This window comes from Aythya marila (assembly GCF_965140915.1).
Source record: "Aythya marila genome assembly, chromosome: 2".
NCBI lineage: Eukaryota > Metazoa > Chordata > Aves > Anseriformes > Anatidae > Aythya > Aythya marila.
In genome coordinates, this window is record NC_139043.1 from 91,051,131 (window position 1) to 91,066,878 (window position 15,748).

Consider the following 15,748-nt stretch of genomic DNA (forward strand, 5'->3'; position numbering starts at 1 on the left):
TGATGTGCACTGGCTGTTGTTCGAGCTGAGAGTCCCAGCGCAGTTGCTTCTCTTTACTTAGCCTGAAATCTGCCGGAGAGTTTATTGCTCATCCACCTGGGTGACTAACAGCAAGGGCTTCGGCGAGGCACCGCGTACATCAGGAGCTGCACAAGCTTCCCCCACAGCGTGAACACCTCAGCTGTGACCTGCTGCACACACATGATCCTGGTCCTGATCTCCACACAAAGACTGACAAATCGTGGGGCTGCTCTGTGCCATGAATAAGGATGAGCAGAGGGAGGGAGGAAGGAGAGGGAAGCAAACAAGATCTAACTCGTGATGGAAAGAGGTTAAAATGTTGGAAAAGCTGATGGTTTCGACGTACTTAAGTCAACATCTAGTGAAAGCTGAGAACTCCTCTGGGAACCCAGAAGAATTTGTTTAAGTCCTATTATAAGAAAGATCGCCCAAGATTATAAATCCTCAAGTGTCTCCCCCTTACCTACTCTATTTTCATTCATGACCTGATTAGGGCTGGAATCCAGATCCCCTTACGTGAATAAAGCTCCAAAGACTCAGCTTATATAAAGACAGTGAATTTTTTCTAGGAGCACAGGGCAAACACACCCAGACTTTCACGCTGACAAGGCCTTACACTTACATCTTTCCTTAAAGGGCAAAGCACAATGAAAATGGAAAAGAATCATCAAAAATGTAGCCAGGGAAGACTAGCACCGTGAGTCACCTCACTTATGCACCCTTTCTGCCATAAATAATGCATAGGTCCCAGTCTCATTTACATTTGTAGCCAAGGCTTGCATCTACGCGGAGCGTATAGGCTGCAGGGTGACACCTGTACCCACACACGTCCCGAGACATTTTCTGCATGATGGAACCTGAGACAGCACAAGCAACCTGCACTTCTTCATGTATTTGCAAAACTTAAGGCAAAACTACATTATCATCGGTCTGTACCTGTTTCTAGGACACGGAGGAAAAAAAGAGATGGCTATCGATGCTGACCTAAAAATTTACATGTGTATAAGCTTGTGAAGAAAGGTGGTGTGTGAAAGGGGCCAGAGGAGTGACTGTCCCTTTGTTCAATGTAAATATCCCTTTCCTGACAGAGAATTAAGGCAGGGGAATCAACTGCTGAAGAACCCAAACCTGGCTGAACCCAAGGATACCCCACCTTGGCCAAGAGTTTCCCTTGGGGCTGATAAAGCAGGAGCAGAGATGTAGGGCATTGGCCAGTATGTACTGTGTGTGAGAACAGGAGGAGGAAATCCCAAAGAAAAGGCAGAGCAAACAACCTGAGGAAGAGCTGGGAGGGAAGCCTAGAGCCCAGCTCCTACGGTCAGTACTGCTTTGAGCAGTAAGCCAGGAAGCTCTTGTTGTGCTGATGGGAGTAGGATTCTGCACACTCTCTATAAATAACTCCACATATCCAAACTACCTTTTCCCACCAGTTTTCTCTTAGAAAGCAACCCACAGTGCTCAGTGAGGAACAGCTTAGTATGGAAGGGGCAATGTCACCTCTGTTTTTGTCTTCCACAACTGCACTGTAAAAACGTGTCTTAAAAATTAGCTTGGCCTTCCTTGTCTGCAGAGGAGGATGCAAGGCATGCAAAAACCAGCTGTGGTAGAAATCTCTGAGAAACAGGAGCTCAAGTCCTTCATGATGATAACCTGCTAGACTTACACCAACACAAGGATTTTGGAAAGCCTGGGTAACAGGTGGAGAATACAAACACCACTTGCAGAAGACGAACAACTAAAACACAACACACATTCTCTGCCAAAAGAAAAAGCCCTGCTGAGATAGTTGAACATTTGATCAAGAGCCTGTGCTTAATTCCAAGGATAATTAGGATTTGCCCAGAGCCCAAGTGGGTATAAATAGCAACTAAAACCTGCTGGTATCTTTTGCCCATCAGTTGGACCATGAACCATTTGGCAAAAGGGACTCTTTGTGATACTAACAAGTCATCTGATCAACCACAGCATATCAGCACTGACTCATGCAAGCTGCAAAGGGGTTTTAAATGCCAGGGAGAGCTGGTCTTTTGTATTCTGGCAGCTCCTCATTGCTGCTTTATACCACTCGCCCTCAAATGAAGTCTGGAATAAATGAAAAAAAAACAAGTATGAAAAAAAAAGTAAAAATGTCAGGCGCTTTGCAGTGTTTAGTGCTCCCCTGGAGCTTAATTATGTGGGAACTGTGATATGCAGTCTGTCAGCTGGAAGGTGGCAGACCCCCGTGGCACAGTTTGAAGGGTGTGTTGTGAAATGCTACTGGTTTGCTCCAGACCTAGAGATACCTACAGCATGGCATGCCCCGTGCGAACGGTAGATTCCCACAGTCACGTGTGGGTTCCTCTCGTTTCTCACCTGTGGTGTCTGCAGCAGTGTGCTCCTGGATTCGGTTCCAAGCATCCCCATGCACGCTGTAGTTTGATTCTCCAGCTAGCAGAACGGCACATAAATATTTCCATCTTCACCAAATAAACAAACTCGCTCCCGTTAGTTTCCTGCTGCTCCATAACTCTGAACCACATGCGGGGCTCAGTGATTGGCACCATAAACTTACAAATTTTCAGTCTCTAAGTCAGCACTATTGCCATGGGAGATGGTGCATTGCCCCCTAGGAATGTGATAAACAGCTCTTCACCATAATTCTGAAATGAGGCACTGCAAAGACCATCTTGCAGTATTTTCAAATGTATTGCATAATTTTCCCTGTTTTTATATTTGAGACCATGAGTATTGGAATCATTAATTTCTAAGGCTCTCTCTTGTGTTGATGTCTAGTTGCCAAAAAGAAAGAAAACTACATAAAATTTCCTGCCTCTGTTTTTATTTTCCACTCACAAACATTTACTCCATTCTCAGTATTAACAAGGAACATTTTCTTCTACTACATGCAGGAGATGCCTTTATAATCTTGTCACATCCTGATGTTAGTAGCATATGGTACTGAAAATATTCCCATTGCTTAGAAGAGAGAGCTGGTACAAATATTTCAAGCAACAGTTTGGCAATTTTGGGTCTGATCCTACAGTGCACCAATATTTTTGTCACACTTTTACACCTAAATATATAATGAAGATGCCCTCGTGAAACTTCATAAAAGATGGGTCAAACCACAGACTTTTGGGGACGTTCAAAAAATATATTAGTAGATATTCTATCCAGCCATTAAGAAAACATTTTATCTCAAACATTTTGTGCATAAGACAGAGTCTGGTTCTTTCTTCTTCCTTTTACAAGGTAGAGGGGAGCAAATCCTCAGCTTCTTGTGGTACCGTGAAATGAAGATCTATGCCCTACATGAGGAAAATCAGCCTGTCTTGCATTACAGCAACTGAAATACAGACTGTCCTTTGTAGAACCTAGATATACTTCTTGCCCTGGCTGCCCTGTATGTTGAAATATGACAATACAGAAGACAAGAGAAGAGAAATTGGAGAAGCATGCTTTTAAGAATAAGGCCAGAAGACAGGACTTCTCAAGGATTTACAGGAGTCAAAAGACAGTGCTGTGCAGAGGGCAGCAGGGTTAGTCCTCCAGAGGTACTGGGCAGCAACAGGTACCAGATATGGTCAAACAGGGGCATGATCACAGCCCTGAAGGAATACATGGAGTTCAATGACTGCCATGGAGAAACTATTTCTTAGCTGCTCCCTCGAAAGGATGCTCCAAGTGTCTCTGGGCACTGTAATGCCATTGCCACTCCCTTTTCCCTGAAGGTGACTGAATTGCCACTGGGAAATGGTTTAGCTACTGGTATCCAGTTAGTTTTTCATGGAGGGGGGAGTAGAGGAGATTACTGGATGATTTTATGGCATGCTGGTAAGGTGGTTTATCGGGACCTTCATGTAGCCCCCTTTACCCTCCTGCTTTCTAGGTGATAGATGGTAGGTTTCTTCTCCCTCCTTCACAGTCTACCCTTTTGTCTATCATTCCCAGCACTTGTCTAGCTACAGCATCTGACTGTAACAGCTCACCACTGCCTCATCTCTGCCTACTTATTTTTGCAATGCAGCTGGGAAGGGTAATCATTCTCACTCACATGTGACAGGAGGGGTGTGAACTCATCTTGGAAGCACAGGCAATTTTGTGGCTAAGCAGGGAGCTGAATGAGGATTTCCAAGACCAAGGTGACATCCTAACTTACTGGCTACCACTTTAAACCATGCTTCTTTAGCACTGAAAGCTAGAGGGATTTCAAGTTGAACTGTATGCCATTATATTTGCACAAGATGTGCCATCCTGTAGCAGTCATCCTTCCCCTCCTTCCTCCTGAAATCATAAGGCTTTTCTCAAGGGGGCAAGCATACAGACATGTACTTAATCCAACCTGACTGCTAGAGCCTTATGCAAAACAACACAGGTGAAGGAGAAGGAGAAAAGGGATGCTCAGCTTGCTCCAAAACTTATTTACAACATAGCAGCAGCTGAAGAACACAGTTATGGCATGATGAAAAAGCAACCCGGGATGTTCTCTTGGAAAACCTCAGGGTAAAAATTAAGGCAGGGCAGGTGAATTGAGAGATGCATATGCTTAGCACATTTCCTTCTTGCCTCGGTAATGCTGTACTCTGAATGCAGCGGCATGCACAGCTTCCAGTCTTTAACTATCCAATCAAACGTGATCATTAAGCAAATTTGGGGGAAAATACAAGCATGAGAAATATACCATGACTTCCTATAGATAAAGGACCTACAGGAAAAACAGAGGGCAAATCCAAGAGCAATCAGACAAGAGACAGGCTGCATAAAACAGCTGGTATAACACAGAACTCAGAAAGAGGTGATAGAACTGCTTTAAGAAGAAGAAGAAAAAAAAAAAGGAACAAAAAAACCTCTCCTTCCCTCACATACTGCCAGATTTATGGTTTCTGTTCTTGAAATCTAGCGCAGTCAGAGCAACCAAATTTTGATACTTCCTTAGGTCTATCTAAACCAGATGTAATTTAGTTCTCAGATGAAAGATCTGCCAGGGAAGGGAACAACAAATGCACAAATATGATTGTTAACAAAATCCTTCGCAGGGCAAGTTGACCTGCTATGTTATTGTGAAAGGAAACAAAGCAATGGCAACACCAACATAATCTGTATTCAAAGAGAATAGTATGCACAAGGATACCACAGAAGCTTGGGATAAGCCATATCAATCCTTCTGTCTCTACTTTTGTTCCTGAAGCATTCTGTCTGGCTTTACCTTTGGCACAAATAGCATTATCTTCTGTCTGCTAATTATACTTGCAAAGAATCAAGGATTTTAGGTTTCACTTAGATGTACCTCTGACTGGGAAATCATTTTGTTACAGTCTTGCTATCCAGCAGGAGTTTTCAGTTGCATGACAATATTGCAAAACTTGCTGTGGTGTTTTTAAAACATGATCTGTCTAAACACTGACCAAGCAGTGAAAATAGCAGCTTGAAATTTAGTAAAAGGCACTCAGACAAGTAAGAAAGCAATAGAGTAGCTAACATTTCACATTAGACATCTGAAGTTAATATCCTAAAAAATAATAAATAAATAAATAAATAAATAAAAGCTTCATTTGGGTGCATAAATATTATCTTTATAACATCCTTAACAATAGTTTCCATGGGTGGTGGGCAGCCTCAGAAAACCCCAGAGGTTCCTGCTTCTCAGCTGCAAAGTAAGCAACAGCTAGAGTGAGAGAACCAAAATGTGGAGATTTCCTGGGGCTTTCTCTCCTATTTCCACAGCCTCTCTTAGCTGTATTAATCTCATCAGTTAGGACAAATTTCTTGTTTCCATCATATGGATCATGGTGACATACCTGAAGAAAGTGTAGAGCAGCTAGAGAAAGCTAGGTCAGTGTGGTCACCCTGATAAAATAAGGTGTTTCTTCAGGAACAATATGGTTTTGAAAAATTGCTGTAAACTATGCCAAAATTAGGAATTGGAAACATCAAACACAGATTACCTGGGTGCCTACTCTAAAAGCAGCTTCTACTTGAGCTTTAAGGATGTTGCACTTCATGTGATCAGGTACAGAGGAAGGTGACACAGGGGCATGAAGGGTCTTTTCAGGTACCTTTTTCTCTTCACCCTGTATTTTATGTAAAAGACAAGCACAGTGAAATATGTTAGATGCAGGTGTTAACAAGATGGCCAAAGGTCAGACTTCTAGGTGTAATAACTTGATTCGCCAATACTGGATAAAAGTTAGATGTTAATACCCTGATAAATACATTTCACAGTAAAAATTCTCAAAATATTTAATGACTTGATTCCCTTATCCAGACCAAAAATAAATAAATAAATAAAAATCAGAGAAGTCTGAGCAACAGAAGCAAGAAACTGGTGCACAGTGCTAAGAAGCATGGAAAAAGCTCAGCCAGGCTCTGGAGTGGTTGCCAAACCTGTGATCATGCCGAGGAAGCAAAGCACTGTCTTCAAAACATCCCAGGCAGGTAGAAGTGGGAAAGTTTCACAGCACTAAACTATGGTGAACATCGCTTTCTTACACCCCTCTAAGAATGTAAAGGGGCTTTGCAAATTTAACCAGAGGGATTTGAAGCGATCTCCATTAATTGCAAGCCACACAAAATCTCCTTTATCAAAACCAGAAAAACCCAGGAAGTTTAAACATTGCTGCTGCTGCTTCCGCTTGATGTCAACCCCTTGCCTACTCAATGATCTGGATCAGAAATCTAAAGCCTCGGGACAGCTAGCTTAGTGACCTGTTCAGACATGACCTAAAGGTTTTGTGCCTTGAACAAACAACATCCAGCAGAAATGCCAGCATGAATAAACTTCCCATGCAGAAAAGAAAAAAAAAAGAAAAAAAAAGAAAAGAAAAGGACAATGTAATACTAATGCATAAACAAACAGTGTATGGATGAGACCAGGCTTGTAAATGCAACCTTTTAACCTACCAAACTGTGGTTTCTCATATATTTTTAGAGAAGAATTGAACAATGGCATAACAGTCATTGCTAACTTTCCTATTCCTTCTGGAAATGAGACCTGAATTACAACCGAATGATGGCTTAGGTTATGCATTCATTTTCCTCTTGCATCGCTGCAGAGAGTGAGCAGCTGCATATGCCTGGACAGAACAGACATATAAAGCTGTCATTCGGATCTCACTGTGCTTCCTGCTAACCTGTCCAGCTGGAACAGGTACAAGGCATCAGTAAACCAGGCTCAGAGTACCCTTGAGGTTAAACTCTAGCAAAGTCGTTCAAGACAGAACTGGCACATTTTTACCTATTAATTTGCCATACGATTGGCCCTTAAACTTCAAAACCCGTCTTCTTCATCCTTCCTTCTGCACTCCCCTATGGCTATCCACTGGCTGAGGGTAGCTAAAATGTTTCTGACTCTTCTCTCAGGTCTGAGAACAATCACAGACAAAAAGGGGGACACTTTCTGAAAGTTGAGAAAATCACAACTGGAATTACGTTGCCGGAGACTATTCTGCAAACACTACAAGGGGAAGAGAAGAAGTTCTGCAGAAGTTCTCTGCAGAACTCTGTTGAGACTGCAAGACATTTCTTCCGTGTACGCACAGTTGGTCCAGCAGGCTCCTGCATCCAAAATGTCATAGCCGCCAGGTATGATTCTGAACAACTTTCTGCTAACGGATTGACCATCCTGAGATTTTTTTTGTCCTCTTTATTCTTTTTTTTTTTCTTTTTTCTGTAATAATTCTTATATGTTTATTTGCCAAGCCACATTTGCTATTTTTAATGGAAGATATTTTTGGACATTTATTTCTCTCCACATTCTTCCTAAGGGAAAAAGAAAATACTTAAAATGAAAAGTGACAGCTTCTGACTGGAGCAACTTATGGAACTGTAGCCATCTATTTAGTCTTGAATACAACTACAGTTCTGGCAAGCATCTGAAAAAGGAAAAAAAAAAAAAAGACATATTCATTCGTCAGGTGTTTTTTTTCTGGGCTACTGATGAAACTATGAAGTGGAGATAATCAAAAGGAAAAAAAATGAGCTGTAATGAAAGCACAACCTTTCCTCAAGGTACAGCCTTGTAGCCACAGTACACTCCTATACTCTTCAAAAGAGCTGTCATTATTGTCAACTTTTAATAGCTTTGATTTCTAACAGCAGAAAGAATAATGCACTAAGCAATGGCATTTCCAAAGGCTATGCAAAATCACACCTTTGTTTTAACACTGGATACTAATTAAATAGCATTCCAGCCAAGCAAGATTAAGCAACTGCATTTCACTAGCTAAATCAAGTTAACCGATGCTTGTTTAGGACACTAACTTGTTTCATAACTTGAAAAGTTCCTGTCCACATTAATATTTTTCAGTCCTTATGTTCTTCTCCTCCTGCCCAATTTCCCCACGTTGACCAAGAGAAAGACAAAGGCCCTCAGGGCTGCCCTGAAGCTGGGAATCCCCCAAAGGTCCAAACCTCCTGCAGTTCTCACGATCACATCAGACAATTTCACCTAGTTGGGTCTGTCACCACGTGGAATCTGATGCATGAGTCTCACACTGAGATTCTCATAACCAGAGAGGTTCAAATGCTTGGTGGGAAATGGAAAGGAATGGAAAACCTTGGTGGAAAATGGAAAGACGCTGCTGCAACCGCAGGAGGTTACAGCCTTTTAAGAAACCATTCCTGGGCACTCGGTTCTGCATCAGCCCTTGTTTGGGTCATCCTACAAGGGTTTCAACCTTCAAGCAAGCAAACTTGCTTTGCTTGCACCCTGCCAGAAGCAGCGGCAGCTCTGGTGGCTGATCACACGTGAAGAGCAGACACTGCTGCAGTTGGCTCCTTGGCCTTGTCCTGCTCCCCGGATGCTGAGCCAGCAGCCCAAGGCCCCCACCTCTCCTGGCCCCCTGAGGAAATGTGACTGCATGCAAATGCCACATGGGGCTTGGGACTGCTCGACTTGACCCAGATCTCCTCTAGCGTCTGAACGTATCTGAAAAGGCAAATGCTTCTTTGTGTAAAAGAGTTTCTGCCACAGTGCAGCACACCTGAATTATCACTGAATTCAGCTCTCACACAGCTGATTAGCTCAGACTATTAAACATACATTTGCAATGGCACCAAAGATCCAGACTTAAAATGAACTCCAATCACAGAATAAAGTAGTATCTCATTACTTCAAACTATTAGCGTTTCTAAGCATCTATAGAAGTTCCTATTGTTCCTTAATGTCGCTAATCTATACATATAACCCCATTCCTCTCCTAATTCAACTCCTGAAGTGTAATTGTCATTGAGAAGGAACAAAAAAATTCATAATTACACAAAACCACATGGTACCTTCTACAGTTCATTTTGCTAGTTCATTAGAATATCAAAGATCTAAAACCTGACTGCATTATGGAGTCTCTATACACTACTGCTGCAAGAATGAGAGCTGTAATGTACTTTATTTTTCTTTTTATAAAGAAACCTCATGTTTCCAGAATTCTTATTGCCTGCAATGATGAGTGAAGCATACAGATAGCAGCTGGGTATTCAGATGTTGTACCAGGTTGGCAGGTATTAAAGTTTTATTTTCATTTATAAAGTAAGAGCACTCAGTGAGGAACTTATTAGAAGACTAAATACAGCATAGTGTTAATGAAACTTCCAATTCTATCATTTTTTTATTACGTATTTCTGAAAAATCTGAGATGCTGATTTCAAGTGACTATCTGAGAGTCAAACTTACATTTGAAATAAATGATCTTCTTGCTTAAAATTGCAATCTAAAGTCATCCTAAAAGGTTTAGAAATGAGAAAAAAAGTCCATATCAAGTGTTAAGATACCTGACGACACTCCAATTTTCCAACTCCAGTTCTTCTGGCACTATAAAATAGCAATGTGTCATATCACTTTCACCACTAAAGCAGAACTTTACTTTTTCCAGAGAGGGAAAACACTGGAGAATTGAATTAAATGGGTTTGACAGAAGTAGGATGAATAAGCTCATATATATATATACATAGAATATTAGATGCCTTTTTTTCTTTTTTATAATTGAGGTCTTAGATTTGCTTTACTCTTCCCAAATATTTACTTTAAATTCAATTACACTCCCTGATACTAGAATTGAAGGCAGATTTGTACAGTGTTAGATAATGATGACACTAGCTTTGGTTTGCAAAGCTAACTGAATATTAAGTACACATACAGAATACTAAAATAGTTGCATGAAACACAGCAATACCATTCTTGTACTGAACATTTCCATTCCTTCTGTTCTGAAAGGTTCATGCTTTGCTCCACATCAAACTTTTTACCAAGAGCAAGAATCATGATCTTTTGTCTCTGCCGATTTGTCAATGCTCACTTCTTAGCCAAACAGTGGATTTAATGTGTATTAAACCCACTGGCTGGAGACTTGTGAAGAATCAATGAATCACCTACACTTGCCAACATGCTTGAAAATCTAATCATGAAAATCACTTCCTTCTCACTAGGTGATTTATATAACAATTTCTATGTGATAACTAACAATTATGAACAGACATCATCGTGGTAAGACCTGTATGTATGATTATGTGTTATTTTTATTTGAGATAAAGTCTGCAAACAGAAGCTGATTTTTTTTTTTTTTTTTTATTAGAACAATATGTTTGGAAAAAGAAACAAAGCAGAAAAAAAATCAACTTTAAGCTGTCAGATACACTAGACCTTCTCCAGGTCAACTGCCATTTGGTCTAATGAAAGATACAACTCCCAATAAATCTTGTCTTGCTTATATCCTTGAAGCAAACCTTTGACTCCCGGTATCACATGTATTTTATAAAATGCTGTTGCTCAATGTTATTAGACTTTGCCCCTGTCAGTACCAGGCTTTATGACAGCCTTACTGGGCTACAGTAGCTGGGTTTCCCAGAGTATGTCCTCTCTGACCCATGTAGTAAAGAGAAGAGTCAGTGGGACACAAGTTTTGAACAGTGTGCAAGGCCTCAATATTGAAGCTTGTCAGGCTTCCCCTGCCTGGACCTTTCCTGACCTGCCTGCTCTTTGTTTTACTACACCTAGCTGTAGCAACAATCATTTTATACAGACAACAGTAAGACAAGCAGTCGTTCGTTGTAGAAAGAGATATTTATGGCTACCGTAATGATGTAGTATAAAGCAATACAGGCCTGGTATGGAAACAGAGGCCTTGCGAGGTGGAGGCACAGGACGTGGTGAGGAGAAGCGCAGGCATGGGATGATAACAGAAGGGGCGCAGGCTGGTGCTGGAGACCCCCTGGTTATAAACAACCCACCAATGGCCAGTTAAAGAAATGCACTTGGAAACCTGGAGCTGGACAAAACTGGGTTTAGGGGTAATGAAGAGAACAGAGACAAAGTAGTAGCACGTGTAAAAGCCACCACATACAGTAAATTTGGATGCAATGTGAAGCTGCAGATCAGTGAAGAAAGAGCAAGGTGTAAAACTGTGTTAGCAAAAACACAACGAAGGCCCCCAGCAGATCCTAGAACAAGGAAGAAACCATCAACATGAATATCGCACCCCCCCTGCTGAAGTACTTACCATAGCACCCCTTCTCCCCACTACCAGCATAAAGGGGCACAGAGGATGGGTGAGCATAACACCAGTGAAAGGGGTAGAAACAATTTGAGCTGTATCATAATTCTTTCTTTTTCAGTAATAAATACATCTGGACTAATAATGATTAGGGTCCAAAGATTTCAGAAATTGTAATTATAAATATTTGGCTTTATATTATATATATATGTATATACACACATACACACACATGGAGCAGTGAGGATAGGAGACATTTATTCCACGAAAATGCTTCCAAAAAGGAAAATCAGAAATACATTAACAGCTGCAACACTTAAGTCTATCTTTTCTGGAAATTAAGAAGTCCACCAGTACCAAAGGGCATAAGATGCATGTTGAAATTGACTTTTATCATTTAGTAGGTGGACAGACACATCCACTGTACCAAACAGCTCTGGAAAAGAGATTGGACACATCCATTCATCATTCCCATGAGATGGAGTTTGCTGTAGCGGACAATCAAATTAATTAACTGCTGAATCCAATTTACCCAATTTCTTGTTAATTCTCCTCTGGGTGGATTATTAGGCCTGACAAATTCCAGCCCCAAAGCACTTTGCTTGAAAAAATAATAATTAGCAATAGGAAGAGAGGGAATGAAAGTTGAGACTCCACAACAGACATGGAAATCATTGCTTTATTTTCAGAAATAGAGCAAATGAAGCAGCTTTGTAAGTGCTTCACTGGTTTTGTTTAAGCATAATATTTCAGGGGACACAAAAGTGTGGAATAAACAGGACTTAGTAGAATAGAAATTGGTGGTGTGGTATAGATCTGTTACAGCTTCATTTTTTTTGCCAGACACTAGACACGGTGAGCACTCATTAAAACCTGTTTGCTGCTGGACTCAGTAGCTAGTTAACTACCACAACCAAAGCAGCTTTAAGAAGGCCACACTCTCAGGTGAAAAACCTTGCCACAGTTCAAGGATTGCTGTTCAATCCTATCTAACTTGCGCTGCTGCCTTTGTGCTAGGTGATGCTCAATGGCATTTCAGCCCAGGCAACCCAACATTTACAGCAAGTCCCTCTTTCATTGCAGAAGGCATCTGCAGAGGCTGCTCAACACTCTGCTCAAAGACCCGTGGTTTGTTTGTTTTAGCTTTATAAGCTCTGTGTACACATTTCACTATGACTGAGGTCAGAAAGTGGTGCTTGAAGAAGAAACCACGAGAATTCAGAATTATTTGTTGGTCACAACAACCCACTGCCTGTAATGTGAGGGCTTGGTTGCTAGTTGGTGCTTTCCAGTGGTGAATCTCGGTAAATTCAAGAGCACATACAACTGTGCGATGGCTCAGAACAGCAATTTTCATAAATTTTGAGGGACAAGCCTCCTTTGCATAGTCTGGCTCTATCCAGAATCAGCTGAAGGCACTTCACAGCACAGGCACAGTGGATTTTGCCTCACATGAATACAAGGAGCCACTGATCTGGTGTCCTCTGGTCTCTGGTAGAAGCAGCAGGACATGGATGTTTTGCCATCCCAGCAATAGTCCACTTATGAAACACCCACTAACATCAGGTGCCAGGGGAGTTAACACAAACTCTTTGTGTACAGAAACAACTTTTTTTTTTTTATTTTAATAATATTAAGTGTTATATTTTTACAGCTCTGGGCTGCCTAGATGACTAAGTGTTCACAACCAAATTAAAACTACACCAAGCATTGTAGCAGCGGCTTCTGAAATTTTAAAAGGCAAAGAAGGAAGTTCTAAATCTGAAAACCAAACCTCACTTGCATGAGGAGATGGTGAGAGGTGATTAAAAAGCAAGACATTTACAGATTAATGTTGACTTGAATTGAAGGTGAAAAGCAGCAGCTTCTGAATATGAAGTGATAAGGGGGCTCCCTGACATACACATGTAAAAATATATATGTATATGCTATACCTTGTTCATGCTGACGTGCAGGGGTGGCCATGGTCCAACTACCTTCACACTCTCCGTTTCTATTTTCTTCAGATGAGAAGTTTCATCAAAAAGAAGGGGAAGTCCTGAGCTCAATTCTAAAAAGATGCCCGAAAGAAAGAAAGAAGGAAAGAAAGAAGGAAAGAAAGAAAAGAAGATAAAACAGTCTGAAGGGAGGCTACAGAAGAACAGCAGAGCAAATCACTCAACCACGTTTGAAGAGACAGTGATCAGCAAACCATCTTCCCTGTAAGAACATCCAAAACGTTTCATAATTATGCCTGTTGGGTCATTTTTCCTTGTTCTATTTAGCAAATGATTCCTCCCCCTGCCCATTCTCTCCCATCCCTATGTTTCAGCAGGCCTTTTGCCAGCTTAGGGCTAGATATTTCTTTCCCCCACTCCCTTATATTCTAAAACTCAGCTGACACCAGAGGGATTATTTATGCAGCCAAGGTGCCACTCTCAGAACATGTGATGTGTAAAGAGATCAGAGTATAGCTTTTGGCTCCTCTCAGACATCTTTATTTATATGCCAGCCTCCTTAAGACTGTTGTCAGGAATTTGCTATGCTTTGTCAACAGAGATTTTGAGCACACCACTGACACAGAAAGACAAGGTAAAATATTTTTGAGACAGCCTTGAAAGATCTCTGCCAACGTCTTAGGGATGGTGTGGCATACATATGTATATTTGCAAATATTCTGAGAAAAATGAGCTTCATTACATGATAATTTAATGAATCCTTGCTGCCTCCTGCATTTCTTTTTTCCATAGATTCTAAGTGATAATAGCTGGAAACAGTTTGGTAGTCTCTGGAGTCTGATTCAAAGACCACTGAAATCAATAAAAACTTTGCACTGCCTGCAGTTTTGTTTGGATCAGGTTCTTAAGCTGTCCTAAGAATATTAAATGTTGCTCACTCAAGATCTAATTCTACAGCTGTTTAAATATACATTAAGGCTTTTGCTGACTAGAGACAAACTGCAAATGCCAGCTTACAGGGATATAAGTAAAAAGCTCGTTTTGGCATTGGTGAAATATAATCAGAGGTAATAATGTCCTAGAAGGGGTTACAGCATCAGCATTGACCTCCCATTGGTGGCCTCTCATCACAAGCTGGTGATGGCAGAGTTCAGCACTTCTGGCATTATGGTTCCTTCCATAGATATGAGACTGTGCTCGGTGGTACCAGGGAATAAATTACCCCACCCATAAGACTGTAGTCCCAAAGACAAGACACAATGATATTTGATTTTATCTTTTTTTAAAGAAACACAGACATTCTATTTCCTGTCAAGAAGGAACGTAGAAGGGGAAAAAGTGCATTATTTGAATTATTCAAATGCTGTGATTTAAAACTGACTAGTTAGATTTGTGTTGTTGTTGTTGCTTGAAGGGAGAGCTTCAGAAACCAAGCTGTTTTAGCCTTTTGACTCAACTTTGCAAACAGATATATTAAAAGAAAATGCAAAAAGATGAAGTCCTAAAAAAAAAAAAAAAAAAAGCATACATTTACTGAGTCAGCATTAAGACTTGGCAAAACCAGGCTTTCATTTCAAGAAAGGATCTGGCAGCATTGTGTGGTTGTTTTTTTTTTTTCAAAGCACTATTCCAGCCTGAAACTCAGGCTATATTAAACCATTCTCTGCTCAGGGTCACACAAGGAATTTTGCATCAAGCGGGTCAGGAATAAAAGATTTTTATTTTTTTTTTAAGTGATAACCTGCAAGCTCAACCTAGATTCTGAGAGGCAAGCTGGGCCCCTTCTTTCCATTTGTCATCTTCTGCCATAAAAATTCTGCAAGCTATACAACATGCTTGTTGGCAGCTGTTTTCTGCAATAGCCCCAGCTGCTGCTGGTGGGTCTGCTCATGTGCACGTGGTAATCCATGTACAACGTTGCTGTGCTGATTTAGGCTTAGGGAGCAGTGCTGGCACTGCAATGCTATCTGCTGCTGAACACAGTGGTCCCTGGTAGAGTGACTGAAAATACATGGGGGAAATACATGCTAGCTTTAAGGTGATGGGCAGCACAGCAAATACAATAATTAGGCTGAATGCATGAAAACATCTTCTGCTGATCTGCCTTCATGAACACACATGTCAGATTTATTTCACCTGATTTCATTTCTTCCAGTAATCGAAGTAGACAAATGACTTGGAATGTGAAAAATCAGGCAGATCTGGCCTGGGTTTGTTTTCTGTAATGAAGTCCCATGCTGTGTGCTTGCTGCAAAACATGCAGCAGTATTTAAAAGGAACCGTGGCTGAGCATACTGTGATTTTCACCTCTCCTTCTCAGAGTCCTGT

At 41.0% G+C, this 15,748-nt stretch overlaps 1 protein-coding gene across 6 annotated transcripts in view; it reads right to left on the reverse strand.

Annotated features, from left to right (window-relative positions):
• The window catches only part of EPB41L4B (erythrocyte membrane protein band 4.1 like 4B), a 169,365-nt gene that overhangs the window by 52,625 nt on the left and 100,992 nt on the right, over positions 1–15,748 (reverse strand). For 5 of the 6 annotated variants that reach the window (XR_014316967.1, XM_082754027.1, XM_082754026.1 and 2 more), the window contains exons 17-19: positions 13,418–13,533; positions 5,946–6,071; positions 2,374–2,448 (exon numbers count right to left, since the gene is read on the reverse strand). Coding sequence is in view for 5 of the 6 variants with exons in the window: in XM_082754027.1 (XP_082610153.1) it covers positions 2,374–2,448; positions 5,946–6,071; positions 13,418–13,533 (317 nt within the window). In the remaining variant the exon portion in view is untranslated. The remainder of the gene's footprint in view (positions 1–2,373; positions 2,449–5,945; positions 6,072–13,417; positions 13,534–15,748) is intronic. The other variant, XM_082754028.1, reaches the window with a different exon arrangement.